The sequence below is a fragment of the Carettochelys insculpta genome, chromosome 7 (genome assembly GCF_033958435.1).
Source record: "Carettochelys insculpta isolate YL-2023 chromosome 7, ASM3395843v1, whole genome shotgun sequence".
Lineage (NCBI taxonomy): Eukaryota > Metazoa > Chordata > Testudines > Carettochelyidae > Carettochelys > Carettochelys insculpta.
Genome location: NC_134143.1, coordinates 38,232,898 through 38,258,115, shown reverse-complemented (window position 1 = coordinate 38,258,115; position 25,218 = coordinate 38,232,898). Strand labels below are relative to the sequence as shown.

Genomic DNA, 25,218 nt, shown 5'->3' with positions numbered 1-25,218 from the left:
GATCACAAGCTCTACACCTTTAAGTGCCCTGCATGTTTTGCAGCCTCCCATATTACCCCGACTCTTATCCCTTGTAAAGACCGGTACATGTGGATCAGAGTGAAAAATACTTGGCTTATATTTAACTTCATCAGTCCCTTGGGTCATCTATTTGTAGCTTTAGCTGGAAGGAAAAGGACGTTGCACTTACAGGGTTTTCCTTATTTATGTCATGCTTTTTACTGTACAATGTTTGTGTCCTGGGACTACTGAGAAGAGATTATCCATACAGTCAGTGTCCATCTGCAGTAAGTGAAAACAGCAGTAAGAGCTTGTTTTGACGGTGTTCAGAATGTACAGTTGCTTAACATGCCCCTAAAAGGATTATTTAAGGTATCAGATTCCCCATTCATTTTGAAAATGCCTAGGACCAAATCCGATCTTACAACATGATGTACCTTTGCTCTACCCTGGACTGACTTACTGGAAGGGTTAGTCTTATGTCCTTGGTGAGGAGAAAGGGAGGAAGTAAATAAAACTGCAGCTCCGGGGTGCAGGAGTACAGTTGCTCAGCATCAAGGAACTTACTCAAATAAATAAGTTGTGCTCTTATTTTACTAGGAAGTATAGGATCATGACCTCCCTCCAGGTTCCAGGAAGGTACCCACATCCAGAGTCTCTTTGGACCTTTCCTTTAGGGCACAGTTTTATTCTTCAAACATCAAATTTAAATGTCTCCAACCAAAGTTGCTCTTCTGCCCATAATTGGCTAAATCTCCCCTTGTGTGTGTCAGGGTTGAAAGAAGGACACACCCTTCCCTTCAATTACCCAGCTTCAGTGCCTAACTCAGGAGCCTGGCTTTCTTCTACAGCACTGCCCCACTTCTGACTCACCTGCCCCGTTCCATGTAGGTCTGATTATGGAACAGGACTTGCTGCCTGTAAAAACCTCAGGCTGTTAAAGCAGTGTTTCTTAAACTATGTTCCCGGGAGCACAGGTGTCCCGTGAACAACTCGCAGGTGTGCTGTTAGCATCTGACGTGTTTTTGTTGTTATACACTGAGAGTATATATTTCCTGTTGTTTAAAACCAATACAATATTACTACTTTACTGCTCTGATACCTGATTAAATTACTTATTTTGTTTTTGCTGTGTATGTTGCTGTCTGGTTTTTTTGGCCTGACAGCAATTTTTGAAGAAAATTTTCATAGGTGTTTTACATAAAAATATTATTATTGTAGTTCTGTGGCCTTAAAAAGCTTAAGAAACACTGCCTTCAAGGACTGACAATCCTCTCTATTTCAAGTTTATCCTGTGTCTCCAGGAGGTGTCTAAGCAGGATGTGGGAATTATTATTTTCCAAATGTTTCACAGCCCTAAAGGGATGGAGAAAGATGAAGTGTTATCACTGTAGGACATTTAACAGCAGCAGCAAACACCTAGATGAGGCATATTACTCAAGTGACAACTGGAAGGGGAAAATGGAAAGTCCTAGTTCCTCTCAACTGACTAGGTGGGACCCGTAAATATCTGAGAGACTCTTCCAATTTATAGGGACTCCCCCCACCCCCGGCTTTGTCTTACCATTATTGCTAGTGTGATGTATAGTAAAGTCTTCCAAAGAAAATGTCTTACTTTCAGGCCCTAGACGGCATGTCTAGATCCTTTATAGATAGGGTGACCATGTTGCCCTATGGCAAATACGGGACACCAGCCTGCGGGGATGAGTGCAGCTGTCACATGTCAGGGCTCCTCGGTGACAGGGACTACTATCACACAGTAAGGCACTGGGGACGGGGGCTCCAAAACCTCCTGAAAGGGGGGGGGTGCCAAGAATAGGGGCTTTGCAGCCTTGGGGAGTGTGGGTGGGCAGAAAGGAATGTGGCAGCCACCCTGTGGAGGAGCTTTGCTGCAGCAGGAGCTGTCTCCCCTGGGCATGATGTGCTGGGGAACAGGGCATCCCCCCCACCAGTAGAGGAGCTCCATGATAGTGAGGTCTGCCACCCAGGACACCCGATGCCAGGGTACAGGAGCCCTGCAAAATACAGAACAATGAGCCCATTTCTTCAAAAAGTCAGGCTGTGAGACAGTTTTTAAATAAGGGACTGTCCAAGTAAAAATGGTGGTCACCCTATTTATAGAGGGGTTAGCTGACAGAGTGTTTTTAGGCTGATTAGTCCTTTAGTGGCTTTCATTGACAGCTTGTTGTGCAGGAAGCACCTTGAACATTTTTCTGTGCAGTTCTGTGGGTTGAAAGAGACAACAATGCCCTTGGTGAAAGGGGGAGGGATTAGGGGTCCCTGGCAGAAGGTGCTTTGATGGTATTACATAAGTATTTTTGAAGTGGAAGGAACCATTGGGAGAAGCAAGGAGTCTGTGACTGCAGACACAAAGTAGATTGTAGGGTATCAGTGGCTTCTGTAGTCATGTAGGCGATTAGGGCATTTTTCTTAGTAAAAGAGAGAACTCAGAAGGGACAGTTATGATGCTCTGTTGGGAAACTGGATAATAGAGTTTGTGTAGGATCATTCAGCGTGTTTTAAAAAAAAGGCTTCACAAAAGGACTTCACAAAATGTTTTAAATATTTTAATATGTTTGAAATATTTAAACTTTTATGCATCTCAGGGAACTTGTCAGTTTTGCCTCAAAATTTTAGCATTCCCACTTTCCTGTTCATGCTTTGCTCTCCAAAACCTGCATTTGCAAGTGCAGGCTCACCCACAAAAGGGATGAAGTAAAGATGAAATTTCATCTTAAAAAATCTAGCCAATTCAGTGATTTCTTCTGGGATGTTTTCTGTCAATCATGCTTCTAGCATCCGTGGGCCAAAAGTCCATAAAAGAATTCAAAAAATCTTAATCTGACATTTTTGCAAAATAGGCTGAGGAAAAAGAAGCAGAATTCATTCCATTATATAGATGATTCTCTGCTTTTTTGTACTATTATGTAGTAGTAATGTCTTACCCATTTTGTTAACATTATATGGGCATTTGTTTTTGCTGTAGGTAATGTAAAATCAAAAGCTAAGCATATTGCTAATGATAACATTATTTTCCTTGTCTCTGCAGCAAGCTTTTTGTGGTTCAGGATTATTTTTTTTTTAAATTTAATAGATTTTCTTTTCATGAATTATTTGGTTTTATCTGTTCGGCCTGATCCTTGCAGCAGGACACGCAGACTAGACCAGCGGTATATTCTTTACTAGGGCTGCTTCTAAAAGTTCCTTCCTGATAACTGAAAGAATCTGCTTACTTAAAAAAAAAAACCTTGAATCCCTCTACCTGTATGAGATAATAAAATTTAGTCATAAGACACTTTGACATGATTTCTAGAACTTAAGAATCATTGGGATTTAAGGTGCACTATTCAACGCGAAAGATTCTAGCTGCTCTGGACAGCTGTGCTCTCTCTCCTTTTGCTCATCCATGGGGAGGAAGGATGAGCCCTTAATTATGTTTTTGTATTGGCCAAATATTCATTTAATAGTACTTGTGGAGGAAAAGGAAGAAAACTTCCTCAAAGATGAATCACAAATATAATGAACTAGTGATGTTTATTAAGAGAGAGAAAGAAAAATTACATTGCATGCCATCATTAAAAAGAATGAGAGTTGGTGTAACTTGGTCTTGGTAAGGTAGATTTATATGAGCCAGTGCCTACAGAAGCCCCACTATTAACTTCTAGGGTTGAATTGCCCTTCTTTGTTAATCTGATTCATACTGTAGAGCACACATGCTTTTGATGGGCTGTGTTTTGCTGTGCTGCGGCGGTGGAGTGGGGGATAGCATTGGAATTGCTGGAGGCATTCTGTGAAGGACACAAATAGGTACAAAGCTTCTGAGAACACTGGGGAATATGCTCAGAAATGAGAGTGCTACACTTCTTTAAAAGGTATAATGTGTATGTCTCCACCTCCCTCCCTTGCATTATCCTCCATTTACAAGAAAATGTACAAAGGTAGCAGAGCCAGAGCCAATCCCCTTCCCTGCCCTGACCAAAAGCCTAAAGTATGGTTGTGTACTTGTGGATGAGGGAGAACAAGATCACAATTCATACTGGAGGAGAGAAAACATAAAAGTTCTGCATACCCTCTGTGGAGGTGCACCACAGAGAGAGAATAACATGTTTTCTTTTATCCTACATCTATATTAGTGCAGGTCAAACAGAATCTAATATTTGTAAGATGTGTTAATGAAATGATAACTTGCTGACACAACTCCTTGGATGGTGTGCTTTTTTTTCCTCCAGATCACCTAAACTGAAGGAGGTCAGGTCTGATTAGTCCCTGCTTGGGCTAATCCAGGAAAAACTCAGATGCAGAGAATAGGTGTTTGTTTTTCAGTAGGTGGCACTCTTTGCTCTGAGTCAGTACCCCAACATAATGATGGAGGTGTCATCTCTCAGATGGGATACAAAGTCACTGGATCATTTGTTAGCAAAGATAATATAGTAGTTTTTGCTTTAATTCTGATGTGCTTCAAATTCCAGTTTACTTACTATTTTATCTGAATTTCCACCTCTGGCTTTAATAAGTGTTTTGATTTCTTGACGTAAACTGTGATGTAGTGGAGCTGTACACAATTGAATAGCAATATATTCTGTTTCATAAGTGGCTCTGTTTTTTGGTTATTAGAGATACATGAGGTTTTTATTTTCAAAACCCCAGCACTGTAATTTTGTATTTCCACTGCTTGTGCAAAAATGTCTTGTAAACTCTCAGCAGTTCAGATCTCATGAACCCTATTTCCTACTTAAAACTGTAGTCTGATCTCTTCCTACAGACAGCTTGGAGAGGAGCCAGTAACAGGACTGTGATGGATTGAACCACGAAAAATGTCTCCAGCTGGAGGAGGGTATTTAGGCATGCAACTTCATATTAGGAGGGTACGTCATAGGTACCTTGGCTTGCTCCAGCCTGATGACATCATGTCTGGTCACTGAAAAGTCATTTTGATTGGAGGGCCTTGAAATATCTGTCTGGAGGATGGCAACTGCATGTTGGAAGCTCTGCTCTGAAAGGTTTAGTAGCAATGCCATTTGAGACCAGGAGTAGGACTATAGAGACCATTCTGAACTCCTGTGCAAGTCTGGGAAAATAAGGACTATCCAACTTTGAAGGGAGAGCATATGATCCCTCCTTTCAGACACAGATGTATGTGTCCTCTTCTTTTGAGTCAAAGGATTGGTGGTCTTGTCAGATGTTGTGCATCAGAGTGTTGGGTTTTTGGGATGGGGAGAACACTGAATTATATAGCTGCATGATCTTAAATAGATTTTTAGAGTTCACCAGAAAGTGTACTATTATAAAATTAATCCCACAAAAGATTTAGGTTCATATTACAGCTAGAATGAGTTCTGTTCCTCAAAGAAGTTGCCCTCGCCTTGCCTGTAAGATGGCTTTTTGTTTTCTTTCATTTGATTATTACCTTGCCAATGAGTTTGGGGCAGCATTTTGTGTATGTAGCATCTAGAACAGGTACTTAACTTTCCTTAAGTGGCCATTCTAAAATCAGAATTTGATCTTGGGGTACTTAGTTGCATCGAGCTGATTAACTGTTGGCCCTTTTGTCCGTGTAGCTCATTCTTCCACTGTGGTGTGGTTATATGCTGTGGAGTTCTAAGGTAGGTGCTTCAAAGATTTCTCAGCTGGAAGAAGAAAGCATTAAATTATTCAAGTAATACTTAAAAAGGCACAGAGAATTGGGATTAAGGGACTGTGACAAGGTCGCTGGCCCCTGTAAATTAAACAAGCTCCCCTGTGCAAGAACAGGTGCTCCTTGCTTGGCCAATTAAGAAGATGGGTAGGACCTGGGGGCCATAAAATTGATCTGGTGAGTGAGAAGCTTGGTGAATTGGGAGAAAATGAGGATAATAGAGGAAGCCTGTGTGGGAACACTGCACAATGAGAAAGAAATTATCTCTAGAAAGGTATTATCAGGAAGCCAGTGGAGGGGCTAGCTGACTCACTTTTAAGACCCAAAGCCTAAAAGGGCTGGGGCTAAGAAACAGGTGAAGGAATAGTCTGGTGCTCTTCTTGAGCTAGAGTGTGTAAGGGCTGGAAATTAGTGAAATCTAAAAGTAACAAAAGGTGATGCATGTTAGTTTTAAGCAGGAGCTGAGGGCTCACAAAGGCTGGAGTGGCAGAGTAGTGAAGGAACTTTTCCATCCCCAGAGAAGTCAGTAAATAGCTGGGTTTAGTGGAACTGCCTGGAAAGGAGGATGAGTGAGAGATGTCTGTGGGAGTTCTTGTTGGGAAGAGCAGGGCTGCACTCCAGCTGGAAAGGCTGAAGTGGCTGTTCAGGAACAAGGATGGGAGAAGACAGCTGGGGCATGGTAAGAGCTGCTGGAGCTGTGCCAGAAAAGCAGATGTGGTCAGGGATATGGGGATTGTATTCAGGGTGGTTGGAGCATTTTTATAGTGGGGTGGGGATGAGAGCTGTTGAACCAAACTCTAAACCCTGTATAAAATGGAAACCACTTCAAGCTGGGGGCACTCGCCCACCACTAGTACCTATGGTTGTATTGGATGTGTCACCTATATTGTGGTGCTGGGACTTCACACAGGGCTTGCTCCTCTAACAAACTAACTCCCTAAGGGCTCTCTGTGCTCAGAAGGGCTCTTCGGACTACTTGTGGGGACTTTGAAGGAGGGAAATGGAGTGTAAGCATGGCTCTCATGGTGCAGCCTGTCATGGAGGGTGCTGTAGGTGGTGCTGCCTTAGGACATGTGCCTTTATTTGTGGAATTTTTTTTTTTTTTTTTTTGAAAAATTGTTTTTGAGTGGAGCACACTGTAGCTTCCCCAAGGACAGAACTGTCACTGACAGCACAAGCTGGGTGGTGGTATGAGAATGCTAACACCAGAAAATGCAAAAGAAGAAATCCACACTAAATTCACAATTGCCCTGTGGTCCCCTTAGGACACTAGAAAATAAACATAAGTTAATTCTTGCTGTCCACAATCTTCGGAGTTGATCACCTGGCAAGATTTAATTGATAGTTGAAGTGCTTTGGGTTTATTTCCCTTTAAAGTTAGGATTATTTCCTTGTTTATTTGTTTATATTACTTTTTTCTCTCAAACTGTCTTTGGATCTCATGGTTCCCATGGATACCAGGGGAGCCTGTCTTCCATCCATAATCAGGTATTTTATTTTAGAAATAACTTAGAATAATGTGATCAGTTTTATAGTTCATAAATATGGGGAGCCAATAGCAATGGCTTAAGTGACAGAGTAAGCAGAATATCTGCAAGCTTTTATAACCATTGCTGTCAATCTATTTCAGTGCATCCTGTGACCAATGCTTGGTAAAACACATCCATCCTGACCTTTTACACCTCTGCTAGCATTATTGATCTAGTGTAATTTCATGGATGTCCTTTCTTTCATGAGTAACATACAGATATCTAGACTGCATCTTATGTACCTTTAATGAAATCTAAATAAGAATAATGTAGTGTTGTTAATCAAAAGTTACTGAGCAATTTCCATTGTGGGTAACAATTGTCTTGAAGTGTGGACGTCAGTCAACATATATACAATTTAAGTGTCAGGACTCCATCTGATGGGGATGAGGGGGGTGCAATGAAAAATTAAACGTTGATTTAAAGAGAGAATATATTATAGTATATCCATTTTAACCATCATTGTTTCCATTTGGTACACAGCAAAAGTGCATTAACTTTACAATGGAAACTGGTGATAATATGTGGTGGTATGAATCTTAGTAAATTTGTTCAGCTTCTATTTCAGGGGAGAAAATATGCAACAAAATGGGTTCAGGACTTAAAATGCTTTGTACAATGTGCACATTTCAAAAAGACAAATGAAATTGTATGACACTTAGGTTTAAAACAGTGCAGTCAAAAAATTTAAACTGCTGCCCAGTTATATTAAATGTTTGAACATTATGTAACCTGAAACAGTTTCTTGAAAAAGCAATAAGGAGCCAATCACATGCAACAAACTAAAGAGGCTCACAAAGCATTTATGGTAATGATCAGCCCTGTGAAACCATTGTTTTGTGTAAGAGGTTTATAACATGTTTTTTCAGCTGTAGGTTCTTAATATTGTAGCGACTATCAGCAGGTGGAAAGCTGGGACTAGGGAGTCAGTCAAGTGGCAGTATTCAACAACTGAACAAGATAAAATTTGGATCTATCTGCTTTTTGAAGTATCTTTCCTATTTTCAGTCCTAAGCTCTAACTAGGGAATGAGTTTAGCTACTCCTACTGTGGGGGGGGGGGTAGGAATTGAGCCCTAACACATTTTCTGCATGAGTGCTGCAAACCTCCAGTTGCGGTTCTGCAGCTGCTATGTTCTACCAGTTTTGGGTCCTTTCCCCTAAACCATCTCTTCCTCTGGTGGGTGCTTTTTAACTGAAACATCATATGTCTTGGTACATGAGTGCTACAGCAACCCCAATTCACCACCTGGCTTCAGCTGGATCTTGTCCCTTAACTTCTAAATTGGATAATTGTGATTTAAAACAAGTGCAGGTGCCACCTGGGCTCTGTGCATCCTCTCCTTGTTTGGCACTAACTCCCCCCATTGTACTATTCAAAGCTGCTGTCTATTAGACGAGCAAGTCTGTGCTGTGGCGTATCAAGTGCAAGACAAAGCTAAAACACACACCTTACAATGGGGTTGTGCTAGATCCAGCACATGTCCTATCTTATGTGTCCAAACCAAGTCTGTGTGCTCCATCCCATTATAAAAATAGTCCATTTCCTGGCATGGGAACATGTGAAAAATCCAAATATGCACCTCCAGCTAGCAGGGATTAGCTATTCCCTGCCCCATACAGCAGGGAGATTTATGGCCAAAGGCTTTTATGACTTTACAGAACAGGGGCCGTTGGGTGGATGCAGTCAAAAATTGGCAGAATCACAGGGGTGGGTTCTTGCAGTGTTTTTCTGCCGGCCGACTCTCGCCTCTTTTGGCTCAGTAGAGTAACTCCCCTTCTTTTCTGACGTGGCCTCTGGCAGGTGCTGTAGGAGAGGTTTGGGGCGGGGGGGGGTGGGGACAGGGGCTGGAACCTTTATAGGCTCTTACGCTACTGCAATGCAGGGGGGGCCGGGATTTTGGAGCACGGGGCCCGTTAGGCTCATTCTCTGGCTATAGAGTGGAATTTGGGGGGCGCTGCCCCACGTTGGCCAGATCCAAGCGCCCACGCGGTTCTGAAGCCTCCAGGCGGGGGCTGTGCCAGCTGGCCAGGGCTGGAGCCACCCTGGGGTAGTTCTCTTGGGGCGGGCTCCCCCTGAGCCGAGCTGGAAGTGCGAGCGCACGGCTTGGGCTTCCGCCGGATTTCCCCCCCATTACTGGAGCGCGAAGCCTTCAGCCCAGCTTCGTCTCTCGGCTCGTTGCAATAGCTGCGAACGGAAGACGACCCCAGCTCTTGGCCGTGCAATCCCAGGGCCTGGCGAGGGGGCAGCCAAGCGCCCCAGCCTGCAGCTCTGCGGGCCGGGCTCGGCAGCCGCGAGGAGGCTTGGGGGCGAGGCTGTGTTTACCCGAGGGGGTGCGGGCGGAGCTGGAGCGCGGGGGAAGCGGCAGAGAGACCCAGGGAAGGGGCCGGAATTGCAACAGCCCCCTGCAAAACAGCGCGGGAGGGGAGGCGTCGGGAAAGCGGTTATCCGCGGAGTAGCCCGTGCCCCGGGGAAGGTGCATGCCTTGCAGCCGCCCCTCCCCCGCCAGGTCTCTGTCTCCCCCCGGCTCCAGCCCAGCCTGACGCAGGCAGCTCGAAACCGCCCGTAACAGCCCAGCCCAGCCCAGCCGCCGGGAGAGCGGGGCCGGGGTGCCGGCCCGGATGATGTAGCTAAGCCGCCTGCCGTAGCTCAACGCGGCTGGCTGCCAAGCCCCCGCCCCCGCCCCCGCCCCCGCCAGAGCTGGCTGGAGGCGCGCGCAGGGCAAGCGGAGCCTGCTGCTGCCGGCGGCGGCGGCGGCCGGGCGAGCCGGAGCGATCGGCAAAGTTGGCCGAAGTGGGGAGCGGCGGCGCCTCGGGGGGAAGTTGGCGGGAGCGGGGCCGCGCGGCGGGCGCCCCCGGGCCGAGGCGGAGCATGGGCACCTTGCGGGATTTGCAGTACGCGCTGCAGGAGAAGATCGAGGAGCTGCGGCAGCGGGACGCGCTCATCGACGAGCTGGAGCTGGAGCTGGATCAGAAGGACGAGCTGATCCAGAAACTCCAGAACGAGCTGGATAAGTACCGCTCGGTGATCCGGCCCGCCACGCAGCAGGCGCAGCAGCAGAGCTCGGGCGCCCTGCAGGGGGAGCAGAGGACCAAGCGGCAGGCCATTTCCGCCGAGCCCACCGCTTTTGACCTCCAGGACCTCAGCCATGTCACCCTGCCCTTCTACCCCAAGAGCCCACAGTAAGCGGGGGTTGCGCGTTGTGTGCGTCCTGTCCGTGCCCGTCGTGCTCTCTGTCATGTCTGTCCTCCCACGTGTCCGGACGGGGCCCGCACCTGCCGCTGCTGCCCGGGGCTGCTCCGCTCCCCGCACCTACCAGCCTCGGGACGCCCGCGCCCCCGCCAGGCTCGGAGCTCCAGGTGGTTCCCGGAGTTCCTAGACCGCGTCCCGGGGGGGCGCTGGCTACGCGCGCTCCTGGCCGCCCGGTCGGACTCGCCCCCCCGCGTGTGGTGCCCCTTTCCGGGCGGCTGGGCGTGCTCCCGGCTTGTGCCCTGCCGCAGCCGCACGGCCGGGCGATTGGCGGGGGAACGGCGCGAAGCCGCAGCGGCTGCGGGGTCCTGGTCCGAGGGCTGCGCTGATCTCCCGCAGCCTGTCCCCCCTACCCCCCGCGGCTCCGCGAAAGGGGGTGGGAAGCGACACCCGCCCCGCGGTGAGCAGCCCCCTTCGGGGAGCGGCGGGGGCCAGGCTGGGGGCGATCAGCGCGTCCCCCCGGCCAGGCCAGCGCCCGCGATCCGGCTTCGTGCCGATCCCTCTGGCGTCGCAGCCGGCCGGCGTGGGGGTTAGCGGGCTAAGCGACGCTCCCAGGGCGGCCCTCGGCCCCGTAGCGCTCTGCCAGCTGCTTTGCGCTTCCCCGGGGTCGAGGATGCGGCTGGGCTGCGGCGCGGCTGGCGGGGCGCTAACTTTGCGCGGCTGCCGCTGTCCAGCGTCGCCGTCCCCCGGCCAGACCTACCGAGCGGCTGGAGGAGAGTCGCAGCGTCAGCCCGGCACAGGACCCCCGCCAAAGCGCGTTCAGATCAGTCACCGAGGCCGGGCGGCAACTGCCGCGGCCGAGGAACACGCGAGGGTGAAAGTTGCCGGCCGCGGAGCACCTGTTGGGCGCCGCTGGGGGGGACTCCGCGGCCCCCCGCGCGCAGCGGCAGGGAAGGCCGGGGGGGAGGGGTCGTTTCTTTGCTCTGTTTGGTTTGTTTCTACCTCAATAGCCCCTCCCCGCCTCCGGCCCCAGGCACCGAGACTGCAGAAGCCCGTGGGCGGGTGCGGCCACCTGGGTGCTGCTCGGGCAGCGGAGCCCCTTCTGCTGGAGCGGGGCGGGGGTGCTGCTCTACAGGGCTGGCGGCGTTTTTGTGCCTCAGCTACGCGGAAGCTTGCGGGGAAACCCACCTCCCGCTTAGCCCTGGGCGCGCCGGCGGCCCTGGCTGTCCCCCTGATGGGGCGCGTGGCCTTGTCTACCTCAGCGCCTGCGGAGAAGGGGGCGCTCTCTAGTGCTGGGCCAGCTGAGTGGGGTCCATGGAGGTGTTTGGGGCACTCAGCGCCGAAAGGAGAAAGGGGGTGTTGGTGCGAGCGAGGGTCGAGACAAGCCGCGCGTGGGAGCGAAAAGCGAGCGCAGCTCTGCCGGCGCTGGGGCTGGTGTGAAAGGGGAGAGGGCGCTGGTGAGGGAGTGACAGGCGTGGGGAGGGAGGTCCTCATCTGACACCGTGTCCAACTGCAAGACAAACAGGCGAGATCCTGAAGCCGAGACCAATGGGCGCGTTTCCACCAGAGCATCTTTGGGGTCGGGTTCTGCCTTTGTTCGTGTCACCGCTTCTCTGAGCCAGTTCCCGGCCGGGGGGTGGGGTGTGGGGCTACTCCAGTGACTTACCCCGCTGTGCGGTTTTGGTTGGCAACATGGCCGAGGAAGGGACAGTTGCAAGGACGCTTTCCTCAGCTCTCCTCGTTTCACACCTGCAGTCGCAGGCTGTGCGAACGGGTTTAAGCGAGAAGAGGGAGAGAAATAGAGGAGAGAGACTACCTCCTCCGGGGAGCGCTTGAGCCCTCTGTCCCCGCCCAGTAAAACGTTGATGGGTTGGGCCCCACAATCCCGGGAAAAGTTGGGTGCTTTTTTAATTCGCGGGTTGTACCAAAACAGCAGACGCGTGGTTCCCTGTACTATTCGCACGATCATTTCAAGCAGAGTCCCGTTGGAAATCAATGTTTTCCATTTTGATATCCAAAGGTTTGCGGTTCACCATACTTACTTACCATCTTCTCCCAGACCAGAAGGTGAGTAGGAATCTGTGTGGGTGGAGCAAATCTGCCAGAGGAAATAATAGCTCCAAAATCTGCCAAGTAAAACATACACCCAATGCTATAGGCAGTATTGATCTCCCGTGCACGTTACACCTGCGTGTCCCTTTTCTATTAGATTCACATCACAGCCCGCCTAATGTTTTGTTTAATTATTTGACGTGCCCGACTGTATTTGGCTGGTCTGTAGCCATCAATCTTGTCTCCTTAAGACTCAAATCTCAGCCTTCCTGCTTGCGGGTTGTCTTTTTATTCCCCTGCCTGCATTCACTCAAGCGAGTCACACAGGCTGGAAGGAGAGGGAGAGATAGAGACCTCATTAAGTCAAATCTGTCTAATGTTTATAGCTGACATTTTCCTTACGGTGAGCGGCTAGTGAAAGGCGGGGGAGGGGTGGGAATTCTTACTACGTGGTTTGTGGGTTGTTAGGATCATTCTTGTACTAGTTCTTCCCATGCGGGCAGCAGGAAGCAGGGCGCTCAGTTTGTTATGACACGTGGCCATTGCAGTCAGTCCAGTTGGTATGTGCTTTCCCATGGCAAAGCCTTGGGAGACACTTCATTGGGGTCAGTGAAACAGAATAAACAAGCAATAATATATATGGGTGGTGGGGGGGTTTCTCTGCAGCCAGATGGAGGCACAGCGCAAGGCAGTTTCCAGATCCGGAAGTTTGAGAGTGAGCTATAATGTCAGGGAGTGGTTCTTGGGAAGTGACATAATGGAAAAAGTATCAGAGAGGAAGCTGAGTTTGTCTGTATCTTCAGAGACATCAAGGAGTCCCGTGGCACCTTCTACACTAAGGGAGATTTTGGGGCATAAGTTTTGCTGGGCAAAGACCGTGGGTCCACTCATGCCTCTGACACATTGTGTCTGTGCCCACGAAAGCTTATGCTCCAAAATCTCCCTTAGTGTAGAAGGTGCCACAGGACTCCTTGTTGTTTTGGCACATGCAGACTCACTCGGCTTCCTCTCTGATACTTATTCCATTATGTCACCTTTCTGATAGGTAAGAAAAGCAGCTTAAAGGTGTGGGCGATTGATTAATACAAAAGGTGGTTAGTTAATCCCAGGTGAGCGTCTGTTATGTGTTGATATGTTAATATGTGGGCGTCACAGACTTTTCTCTAAATCTAATAGATCAGCTCCACTCATATCACTTCTAGAGCGGGAGTTCCGAATCTGCAGCCCCGGGGTCCACTCAGGTCAAGTTCAGTCAACTGTGGCTCTGATTTTTCTTTGAAAATCAGGTACCACAGAAGGTGCCATTGAGAGGGTAGGGAAATGGGTTCTTACACAAGGACCCCTTTCGGTCGCAGGTTCGGTCCATTCAGATCAAGTCGGCCAGCCAGAAATAAGAAATCCGCGGTGTTCTCAAACGCGGAGGGGGTCAGGGCAGCACAGCAGAGGAGGGGGCCTGCCCCGCCGCCGTGCTCTCTCGGGTTGAGGATGGATGTGGAGACGGATGTGATTTCCTACCGTAACGGGGTGCAGCGTTTCCGAAGGCTGAGCGTGAGGCTGACGCGCGGGTTTGCGTGCGTGGAGCATTTGGCTGGGAGAAGCCTGTTCCGGCGCTTCGGGTGGAAAGGGGATTGCAGCTTACAACTCCTCATTCCCCAGAGCCAGCGACTTCCTTGGAAACCTGGCACAGCTCACCCAGGCCAGTGCCGTGTTTGCAGCACGGCCATAGGCCTCTTAGAATGAGGGCGATCACCCGGCTTTCAGTAAGCGCAGACCTGGTCCCCAGCGAGAAGGGCCCCGCGTCCTCTCTAACCCACAGGGGATGGCTCCAGCCGTTGTGCATTTCCTGGGGTTCTCGGTAAAAGTGTAGCTATGTGCTTATCTCCCTCTTCCTCCTCAAGGGAATCCCCTCCAAGCCCTTTGTTCTTCCCTGGACACTGGAACCAGTAAGGCCCTGAGAGGAGGCAGTGGGGGATGCTGCGGGGTTAGTGAGGAGGCAGTGGGGGATGCTGCGGGGTTAGTGAGGAGGCACTGGGGGATGCTGCGGGGTTAGTTTGGGGGGCGCTGAGAGGAGGCACTGGGGGATGCTGCGGGGTTAGTTTGGGGGGCGCTGAGAGGAGGCACTGGGGGATGCTGCGGGGTTAGTTTGGGGGGCGCAGACACGGTCAGGAGCCCAGGAAAAGGGGGCTGTAAAGGAGGCACTAGGAGACTGAACTGCAGAGACACGAGCGCTAGCTGGGCAGTTTCTCTGGCGGCAGGGCCCTCCTTGCCGCCTCGTGCCCTCGCCTGGGCTGTGGTTCCTCGCGGGGCCGGGCAGCGGGCTGCAGACTCTGGCGGTGTCGTTGCGCTCGGCTGCCAGGGCCTGGGCACATTCCCCCTTGTCTGCTCAGCAATGGAGGAGCGCCACGGTCTCCTAGCAACCAGCCTCTAACGCTAGACTGCGGGCGCTTTCGCCTGCTCTCCTCCAGGCGCCTGCCCGTGGAAGGCGCGGGCGGTTCGCCCCCAGCCCGCTTGGCCGCGGAGTCCGAGCCCTGGCGGCGAGCTTGGCTTCGGCGCGCACATCCCGGGCTGGGCAGTTCCGCCTTCCTGGGCCCGGGGGCTCGCTCGGGAGAGGCGCCGACGGCTCAGCCTGCGGGCACGGGCCTGGGAGCGTCCTCTGCAGGCGCGGGCCGGGGCAGGGCGCGGCAGCAGGGAGACAACCCCGGGGCGGCCCCTGCCCGCCTCCTTCCCGAACAGTGGGGCCGCACCGCTCTGCTGCCGGGCCAAGCCGGATCCGCTGGGTGCCGGGGGGCAGAGCGGGGGAGGTGCTCGATTTCCTTCTCCCGCCCCCTCCGCCTGGGGCAGGGCGGAGACCGGGCCGGGGGAGGGGGCGGGGAGAAGGGTGCAAACATTCAACGCGCCCTTCAGCCGGCGGGCGGCGTCCTGCGGCGGTCCCGAGGGTTGTGCTGCTGCAGGACCAGCCCGCATTCCCCAATGGCGCCGCGCCGCGCGGCTCCAGCCTCTGGCCGCCCCCCGCCCGGCCGACCGAAGTTTTTCCATTGCTATTTTGTCCTTTTAAGGCAAATAGCAGGAGCTCGGCCTCGGATTTCGAGCGGAAACCGGCCGCAGCAGTAGGGTGAGAGACGCCCCCCCAGCTCCACGCCCGGCCCCGGGCTAGTTAATTCCAGCCAGCCCCGTGCGCTGCTCTGCGAGGTCCGGCTGAACCCGCCCAGCGCCGGGGCCACCTGGGAAGAGACCGGGCTTGTGAGTGCTGGAGTGGCTCTTCTCTGGCTCTCTTTTCCTCCCGCCAAACTACAGCACCAGTGCCGGGGCCACTCGCCCCGACTGCGCGCCCGGACCTTGCCGCAGCCCACTCCCTCTTCTGCTCCAGGCTGGAGCGTGTGGGAGACCCGTGTGCTCGTTCACTCCTATGGCAAGGAAAGCGGTTTTTTTTTCTTACCTTGGCACACAGGCTAAAAGCCAACTGCAGCATCCTAAGCCCCAGGGTGCATCCGGATGCAGACTTGTCAGAATGGCTACACCTGTCCGCTCTTTAACTTGCATAACCTGGGGTCTAGAGCTAAACAGATAGAAAAGGCTCCGACCCAGATTCGGAATAGGAGTTTTGGCTGCAGTCTGCTGCCTAGTGCACCAAGATCCAGATTTTTCTGGGAGAGTGGGAGTGACTTTTGTTCTTCATCCCATTAAATTTGGGAGACTCAGACCAAAACCTGGGAGACTCTTTTAATTGCTTCTCCCAACCTCTGACTACATATCTCTTATACTTCCATTGGAAGTGTGCCCCTGTTGCTGCCACCTCCCCAGTCCTCCTCCTGTCTGGATTCAGGCTGATTGCAGGCAATTGGTAACTTTTTTCTTTCCCTTTACTGTAAACTCTTTGGTTAGCACTTTAGATGGTTTCTCATAGGGCCTATTTAAATGTGTAATGTAATCATTATTTTTAGGGTTAAGAAAGGCAAAAGTAAAGGTTCTATACACAAATGAACATTTTAATATACTTGCAAATACCTCTGATGGAAAATAAACTTTTTCTAATCAGTGTCAATAGCAAAGGAGGATTTTCATCCCTGTCTTGACATATGGCAACACACTCTGCATATAGCATGTAAAATGCAGTAGATGTAATAAGGATGTCTGGAGGACCAGAAGTACTAATTACAAAGATAAGTTAATTATAAGGAAAAATGAAATGCACTTTCATGTCACATATAAAATCACGTGAATTGGGATAGGTAAGCCTCATTTGTAACAATGTTAACATTTTATTTCTCTAGAAATTTGATGTGAGGGAATCTGAGCAATTATCAGAGCACTGGAACATCCACAGGACACTGCTTCCTGATTTTCAGTGCCTGGACAATGAGCTGACTGTAAAGCTTGTGGCAGTTAAAGCTCTGAATTTGTGCAGGGTACCACAAAATATAGAGAAATCCCAGCAAATGTCTGAGCTATCTAATGTTTCAAACAATTTAAGCTTACTTCCTCATCCTAGGGATCGCTTCTTGGTAAGGGCTTTTTGTGCATGGTAGTGTAGTGATAATTGCATAAGGCAGTGCATTGGGCTGGATTTGGTCAAATTCTTGTGACCAAACCTGACCAGCTGGCTGCTGCACTCTAATGAGGGCAGATATGCCAGGCTGTGGGTAAACAGTTTCCTCTTCCCTAATTACTCTTGGGATGGTTGGGAGTGAATGGGCCTAAACCTGCCCAGTGAGGGGTGAGGTTAGTGTGGCACAATCAAGCAGGTGCTTGGAGCCGGTGGGGAGCTTGCTAGAAGCAGCAGGTTAATCAGTTCACCTACAGCCCATTAAGGGGTAAAGAATCTAGCGTGGGGCTTGTGTGAATCCAGCTCCTGGCAGGAGAGTGAGCTGGCACTCCAGCCACGTGGGGGTGTTTGTGTGATGTCTGGAGTGCCAGGACAGGCTGGCTTGTATGAGGGGAGCAAGCTAGGATCCAGTCTGGCCTGTGCACTCTGCCTAGCAGCTGGGGTTGGGGAGGAGAAGTGGCTTCCAAGTTACAGGGAAGGACCCTTTGCTGACACTGCCCCCTCCCATTGCTCCCATTGGCTGAATTGTGGCCAACGGGAAAGGTAGAGAGTGGTGCTGGCAGGGGCACTTCCCTGAAGCATGGAGAGCCATGCGGAGTGATGTCTGTTCTGCTCCTCCTTTCCCCCAGAGCTGCTCCAGGTAAGCAGCCACACCCTTGTCTCCTGTCCCACCCTGCCCAGAGACCCCACGCCCACCCTCCACTCCCGCACCCTTTCCTTCCAGACCCCATGCCCCAAATCCCTCCTGTCCACCAAGATCTCCCACCCTACTCCTGCACCCCTTTCCAGACCCCAGACATCTTTTGCCCCCTCCCTGCCACCCAAACCCTTCACCCCAGCCCACTCCTACATTCTCTCTTCCATCCAGATCTCTCACCCCCATCCTGCTCTTGTACCCTATATCCTGCCAAGATCCTGCACCCTCCCTTTCAGCCCACACGTGCACAGACCCCATGTCCCCACCCAGCTGACTCCCTTGCAGCCCACTCATGTGCACTGAACCCCTCATTTTGACCCCACCCCAGAGCTTGGTTCCTAGTTCCACCTAGGTTGTGGTGTAGAACTTGTGAGTAGTGAGGTGAATGTCTTCTATTTCTGCTTTTTAATTGGGAGCCACATCTGTGAGGGGTTGGTTTGCTTGTTTTGTTTCTTACTTGCATGTGGCCCCAACTGGTTTTTCTCCCTGTGGATTAGTGGCTGCTGACCCAGAAAAGTTTCCCCATCCCTGGGTTAAAAGGTCTCCCTGCAAGGAGGGCAGGAGCCCAAGGTCTGAGAGTGAAGAGGTGCATTGCATTGAGTGAGAGCTGAGGACTGCGAGCAAGATAGAGTGCTGTGGACGAGCAGGACAGACTTGCTCAGGCATCAGAGGAAAGGTATAGGGAGCAAGTGTTTTGAGGACGTGGCCCAGGGAACAACCTTGACTGGAACTTTAAAGTAGAAGTGGACTGTGGGTTTCTCTGAACCCTCCCCTTACCACTACAGGCACTCCCCCCGAGAGGGGAAACCAGGACTACGGAGGGGTTTTCGCCTGAAACTGTGGGCTATCCTATGATGAGGATGGCTCAGTAGGTTGTGACCTTTCCCTCTAGGAAAGAAAGAGGCATGGTGTGTGTGTCCGGCGGGAGGGTGGGGGAGGGCAGAGTGAACCTCTGAGGCAAACACTATCAGCCAGAAGTGCAGGACCCTCAGGGTACAAGTCAGAGCTTTGCCACACCCTATAGAGTTTCCTTAAATAATATGTCTTCTGAATTCACACTTCATATACTATTTATTTGAAATAGTGATTCCATTTTAATTGTCCATAGTTTTGCAAGTTGCATTGCTCAACAAAAATAGTTGGTATGTTCTAGAACAGTCATGCATACAGCCCCATGCCTAAGGATAATACCTTTTGAGATAATGTGAAGTCTTCTGGAGTTACACTGTTCATCATCCTAACTGTCTGGCCAAATCTGTAAATTATTGCTTTGATGCCATTTCTAACTTGCGCCTCTGAAGGTGAGAGAGAGAAAATACTGTCATGCCAAAGAAAAAAAATGAGAACATTAGGATTTGCCCCTCTGGAGTTATTGTTTATTATAGAACTGGATTAGTTACACTCGGTCAGATGAGATTGGGCCTAGAAAACGCAGTGTATGAGAGAGCACAGTAGATACTCTCGCGGCTTTTAGACTTGATTTATTGAAATAATTAATGACTGAGTTTCACATTTCACATACATAACTACATGCAAAGAAAATACACAGTAAACTCTTTCATATCGGCATTCTGTCATCTGGAACGCTCACATAACCGGCATCTTAATCATATTTTTGTTACTTTTTCCATAAGTACAATCTTATGAGTGAGTGTAAATACAAATAAATACAGCAAAGACAGTATATGTTTACAGTGTGCAATACTGCTGTTGTTGGTAAGAAAAGTACTCTGAATACATTTATTTGTTTCTTAATGTTATACCTTGTTTCTCTTTAGTGTTATGCATTGCAAGGCATACCTCTCTATTATCCAGAATATTTCAATATCCGGCACCTTGCATGTCCAAGCAGCTCTGGGACCAGGAAGTGTTTACTGTATTGTGCTTAAAAGGGTTCGTCAGGAAAACCCGTCTTTTTTGCTCGCACAATTAAAGTCAAACTAGCAGACAGAAAAACCTTTAGATAACTTATGATCTGTGAAACGACTGGAGCAGCAGTTTGGGGGGGGGCAGGGGGGGAAGCTGGATGCAGAAAAGAAAATAAATCAGAATATGCATTACAAGTCATCCATAACGTATGGAAAGGTAAGGTAAGATCAGGATCTTACTGCGAGTAGTTCCGTTGGCACAATGGGATCAAACCTGCAATTTAGAAGAGCTTTGAAAGTCACTGGAGTGCAGCAGCACTTGGCCATGTCCACTTTCCCCTGTTATATGCCTGGCGTTCTAGGGCTTGAGAGTGAAGCACCTTCAAATGACTGGCCCATATGCCTTTACAGGTTCTATCCCTGCTAACATGTGCAAAGACTGATCAAATCAATAACCGTTAATTATTCTGGGTCCTGAAAGTGCATTTTAAGGACTAGGAAAAGTAATCCTATGCATTTTAGAAGGCACTATGCTATTGATCCATATAAGGAATAGTACTGGAATGAAGCCATATAGTTGACTTTGCGGGCAATGAGTTGACCCACCCTCTAATGTTGTTTACTTTACTCTTATGAATGAAACTACCCATCCGAGTAAGATTGGCAGGGTTTGTTCCTCTTTCAAATCTAAACCAATGGGTTACGTCTACATGGGCAGCCTCTGTCGACAGAAGTCACTGTTGACAGAGAAACCTCAGAAGTACCTCTGTCGACAGATATCATCTACGTATAAAAGCGGCTCGAAAGTGGAAGCTGCTCTGTCAGCTGAGAGCGGCCAGACTGCCCTGCTCTCTCTCAACAGAATGGCCAACTGGAAGCTCTGCAAACAGGGCTGCCTGGGAAACCGGAAGCCCTGTCTGTCAACAGAACCATCTATACGGGCATTCTGTGAACAAAACACTGTTGACAGCGGTATTATACCTGATCAGGGAGAGGTATAACACTGCCGGCTGACAAACTCTTGACACAGCGCTTTAAGGCTGTGGCCACACTTGGCCAAACTTTGCTGACAGGAATAAGGGGCTTTCGAAATCTGTAGGGTCCTTTTGAAAAGGGCTTTGTGTAGCTGAGCTGCTTGTGATCGAAACACAGCACTTTTGAAGCGTCACGGTCAGCAGCATGCTAATGAGGTGCTGAATATTCATTTTAGTGCCTCATTAATATTCTCCAATTTGGCCATTAGCATGTCCCTTTTGAAATTTTGTCCAAGTGTGGCCACAGCCTAATTGTGTAATAGCCCAGTTTCGTCAACAGAGGCTGCGTGTGTAAACATAGCCATGAAGTCCAGATTTGATGGGAGGGGGCTGCCTAGTAATATTACTGTGCACGTATAATGTGTGATTGCTGTGTACAATAACGAACTACAGGAACTCTCTAAGGATTTTCTGTAAATGAGAAAGTTGAGTTACAGAGAAGCTAAATGGCTTAGACAAGGTCACAAAGGAAGTCTATCAGATGTGTATTAAAACCCAGTCGTTCCTGTCTGTTTAGTCCATAGTTGGATCACAAGGGCTGTAGGTAAGAGATCGAGGGCCAAATTTTGTTTTGCTTCAGTTGGAACAAATAGTAACTCTAATTTCAGTGGGACTGCTTGTGCGAGTGTGAGAACAGTAGCCATATTCAGCTCATGAGTTTGTTATAAGACAAAGGTTTATTAATTAAAAGTAAAGGCAGCCTAAAATTTTCTCAATTTTTCTTATAACTGGATAGCTTAAAAGAAGTTTGAATAGTTAGCACAGATTTTGGAGATACCTGACTAGTTTTCTGTAGTAGGAAGCCAGCCAGGGAAATCCGATAAGTTTTATTCTTCTATCTGTGGAAGTTTTTTCTCTGTTTTTCATTGCCTCCCATTTGATCTCAAACAGGATCTTTGCTGAAATATCACATGGCATCAGGAATTACAAGGCTTATGTTAGATGGAATTTGGATCAAAATTGAGTTTGTTTTTTTTTAAATGTTGGTACCTAAGACCACTAGCTTCCACAGCTAGGTGTTCTGGGATTTCTGATTATTCCTATGAAATAGGATTTGATGACTTTCACATTTGCACCAAAATTGATAAGCTTGTGCCCCTTCATGCCAGGATAAGGCACTCCAAAGTTATTGTCACTGAATTAAGCGTGAGACCTTACTTCAATGAGTTTTGGCCAAACAGTTCACTCTCAAATTGGGGAATGAGGTTTAAAACTGCCCTCTTCAGAACAATTAAACTTTATGCTGACTCTTGACTATTTTGTCACAGTAAAAACAAACTTGGTTTGTTTGTTTTTTTAAAGTTAACAAACAGAGCAGCTTAATGCTTTCTGAAGTCTGTATGTTTTGTCTGTCAGGAAATCATTAAACATGTGGGCACTACAAACTTTCCACAAAGCAAAAAAACTAACACTTGTAAAGTAAATAGTGATCCCAATGATATTCTCTTGAAAGTCAGTGGAAATTTTTCCGTTGTCTTTGATGAGGAAGGGATTGGGACCATTTGTATAAAACATTTTTCTCATGTGTTTTCTGTAAATTGACAGCCCTCTTCTGTATAATCTGGTGAGAAGAAAAGTGCTATATTTTTATCAGTTAACAAACTTTTAAAATGCTGGGAATATAAAATTGGGAAATCTGCCAAAAGCCCACAAATCCATTTTCTATAAAGAGAAATTCTGCAAGTCATTTTTATCTACAAGTGTTATGCTCTTTTTAAAAAATGGTTTTATAGCCTTGGGGAAAGTACAACATTACATACAAGATATTTAGCTGAATCCCTCAGAAAGCTAAATTGGTTCTTTGAAGACAAATGCGTAAGTGGTTTGTGGACTAGAGACCTATTTTAAAATTATTATAATAGTAATAAACCAGAAATATTTAGAATGAAGTGATCTCTCTGGTTCAGAGTATTTGCATAAAGTAATATACTAATTTATAAATGGCACATTTATATCAATTTATATGGAACATAATGGCTCAGAGGCAATATGACCCTATAACTGTCCAAGTTTAAATAAGGTCTGGTATACACAGAAATTGGTCTGCTTGGTATCATGGCAACCATTATTAATACCCTTTAAAGTGTTATTAAAGGTTGTGAATAAGAAGTTAAAATAGTTAAAGCATTTGAAGAAAAAGTATTAAATAAGGCTCTTGCTATGGTTTCTTCCTGTTCCCTTTCCATTTTGCTGTAGAGTTTTTAGAAGGAAATCTCTCATACTTGACAGTTTCTGAAATGGTATTAAAGATGGAAATGAGTGTCCTTTCCAGGGGAAAAGAGGAGTCCAATCCCATTTCCAAGAAGATTAAAAAATACAAATGTGCATAAAAGTGAAGAGAAAATAATAGGAAGGAAGAAAACACAGCTTCTTTCTCTGCTGTTGATTCTCACTTGCAGTCTTACTGTTCAGAAACACATAGCCCTGGAACATGGGTCTTATCAGCTACTTGGAGACCTGACATACTTTTAGCACCATTGGGATGTTTGGGCATTACTTTTATCAACTGATTGTCACACTTGCAGCAGCATGGGCAGACACTTTTTGAAAAGAAGGCAAAAGAAGGGGGATAGGAACAAGAAAATGAGGTCAGAAGAGAAAACAAATATGCAGGGGTGGGGTGGGAGAAGGTGACAGTAACAGCACTTCAGTGTAGACTCTACTTATGCTGAGGGGAGGGCTTATGAACCTCCCTGAGAGACCACAGTTAGGCTGATGAAAGACTTCTAATGACAGCACTATCTAGCTGGAATTTTGGTTAGCTTAACTATGTTGCTCATGAGTGTGGGATTTTTACACCAGTGGGCAATGTAATTAGGTTGTCCTAATTTTCTAGGGTAGACCAATCCACAGTCTCCCGGTTCATATGGTGTTCAGTTGGAGCCAGTGGAGATGGTGATGTCATCTAAGTTCCTCAGTTTGGGCAAAACTTCACTTGGGACCAGGCTGAAGAGGGTTTGATGGTGTCATGATAGATTCCAGAGATCTAGGGGACAGATGGTTGGTAGTCATGATAAAGCTCACTCACTTCTCTTTTTTGAGTAATCATTGCATTCACTCCCTGCTCACCCCCAAGTTTTTCCTTTAAGCATACCAAAAGGCACTGATGGGTGGAATAGCCTATCTCTTCATTACTTTAGTAACCAATAAAGGCTAATTACCTGTAAGCCAGCTTTGGGCATTTGGTTTCTGGTTCCATGCTTTCCCACATACTGTGGTATAGGAAGTGCACCTAAGTAGTCAGAGTGGGAATTCAGCCTAGCGGTGACACTCTAGAAGGCAGAACTTCACAAGGCAAGATAAGCCAATATTTAGGATCAGGAGTAAGAACCAGAGCTGGAGTAAGAGACAAGTCAGTGGCTGATATGAGGGAGCTTGGAGTGAGGTTGAGCCTGAGGCTGGAGCAAGAACAGGTGGAGGGGAGGGATAGTTCAGTAGATTGACCATTGATCTTCTAAAGCCACAGTTGTGAGATCAATCCTTGAAGGGGTCATTTAGGGATTTGGGGCAAACAGAATAAAGAAATAAATCTGTCAGGGATGGTGATAGGCCCTGCCAGAAGGGCAGGGAACTGGATTGGATAACCTCTCAAGGTCCCTTTCAGCTTCAGGGTAGATATAGGTACATCTATATCTCTTTATATATACACACACAGAGTAGACCCTCAAGTTACACAAAGGTTCTGTTCCACATGCCCTCATGTAACCCAGATTTTATGTAAGTAGGGGTCTGGCTTTTTTCTCGGTGGAACACATATTCTGCAGCCAGGGAAGCAGCAGAAAGAGAAGCTCTGTGGCGGGGTGGGGGGCAGTTGGGGAGGGTTTAGCCTGGCGGTGGGTTGGGGCCATGGGAGGTGGGACTGGGGGCTAAGCCTGGGGTGGGTTAAGGCTGCAGGGGGGCGAGGGGTGGAGTTAAACCAGGAGCTGTGCATGGGAGTGGTGAGCTGAGCCACGGGGATTTGAACTGGGGCCATTCGTGGGAGGTTGAACTGGGGTGGGAGGATGGAGCTTGTGCCATGTGTGGGGGGTTTAAACCAGGGTGGTGGGTGGGGTTTGAACTGGAGCCACACATGAGGGGTGGTGAGCCAGAGCCAGGCGTGGGGGTGGGGGGTGAGCCAGCAGGGGCATTGAGCTGGAGTTGTACCTGAGGGGTAATGAGCTAGAGTCAGAAGTGGGTGTGGGGAGTGAGCAGGAGCTATGCATGGGTGGTGAGCGGAGCTGGGGGCTGAGCCACAGCCATTCAGAGCTCAGGGAGTTGAGCCAGGGCTGCGGGGAGCGATGTAAGTGCAACTGGAAAATGCACATTTCCAGGGTTCACTGCAGGAACCAGGGTCAGCCACATAAGAGCAGGGTCACGTACTCTGGGTTTGCGTACTCTGGGTTTGCATACTCTGAGACTTACTGTGTATATGTGTGTTTTATGTAAGTTGGAATAAGGACTAGCACAGGAAGCAGCTGTGGCGCAGGTGGAGAATACTTTGCGTAGTTGCTGTATCGCTGTTGCAATGATGGTCTGCTGGCTTTTTGGTTCAAGTATGGAGCACAGTCTCTGAGTGAGAGCTCATTCAGTCTAATCAAGCTCATTGGGTTGTCAGACAACCTCATCGGGAGCCAGCTGGGTTCCTGACATACTTTTCTTGTTTACCAGGCATGATCTTAACACAGTCCCTGA

The 25,218-nt window shown here is 48.6% G+C and overlaps 1 protein-coding gene across 2 annotated transcripts in view; it reads left to right on the top strand.

Annotated features, from left to right (window-relative positions):
* The window catches only part of PRKG1 (protein kinase cGMP-dependent 1), an 880,390-nt gene that overhangs the window by 80,927 nt on the left and 774,245 nt on the right, over positions 1-25,218 (top strand). Inside the window, exon 1 of one of the 2 annotated variants that reach the window (XM_075000322.1) lies at positions 9,949-10,346. The exons of the other annotated variant lie outside the window; for it this stretch is intronic. Coding sequence (XP_074856423.1) covers positions 10,036-10,346 — 311 coding nt within the window. The 5' untranslated portion in view covers positions 9,949-10,035. Of the gene's footprint in view, positions 1-9,948; positions 10,347-25,218 lie in introns of those variants that run through there. 2 annotated transcript variants of the gene reach the window in all.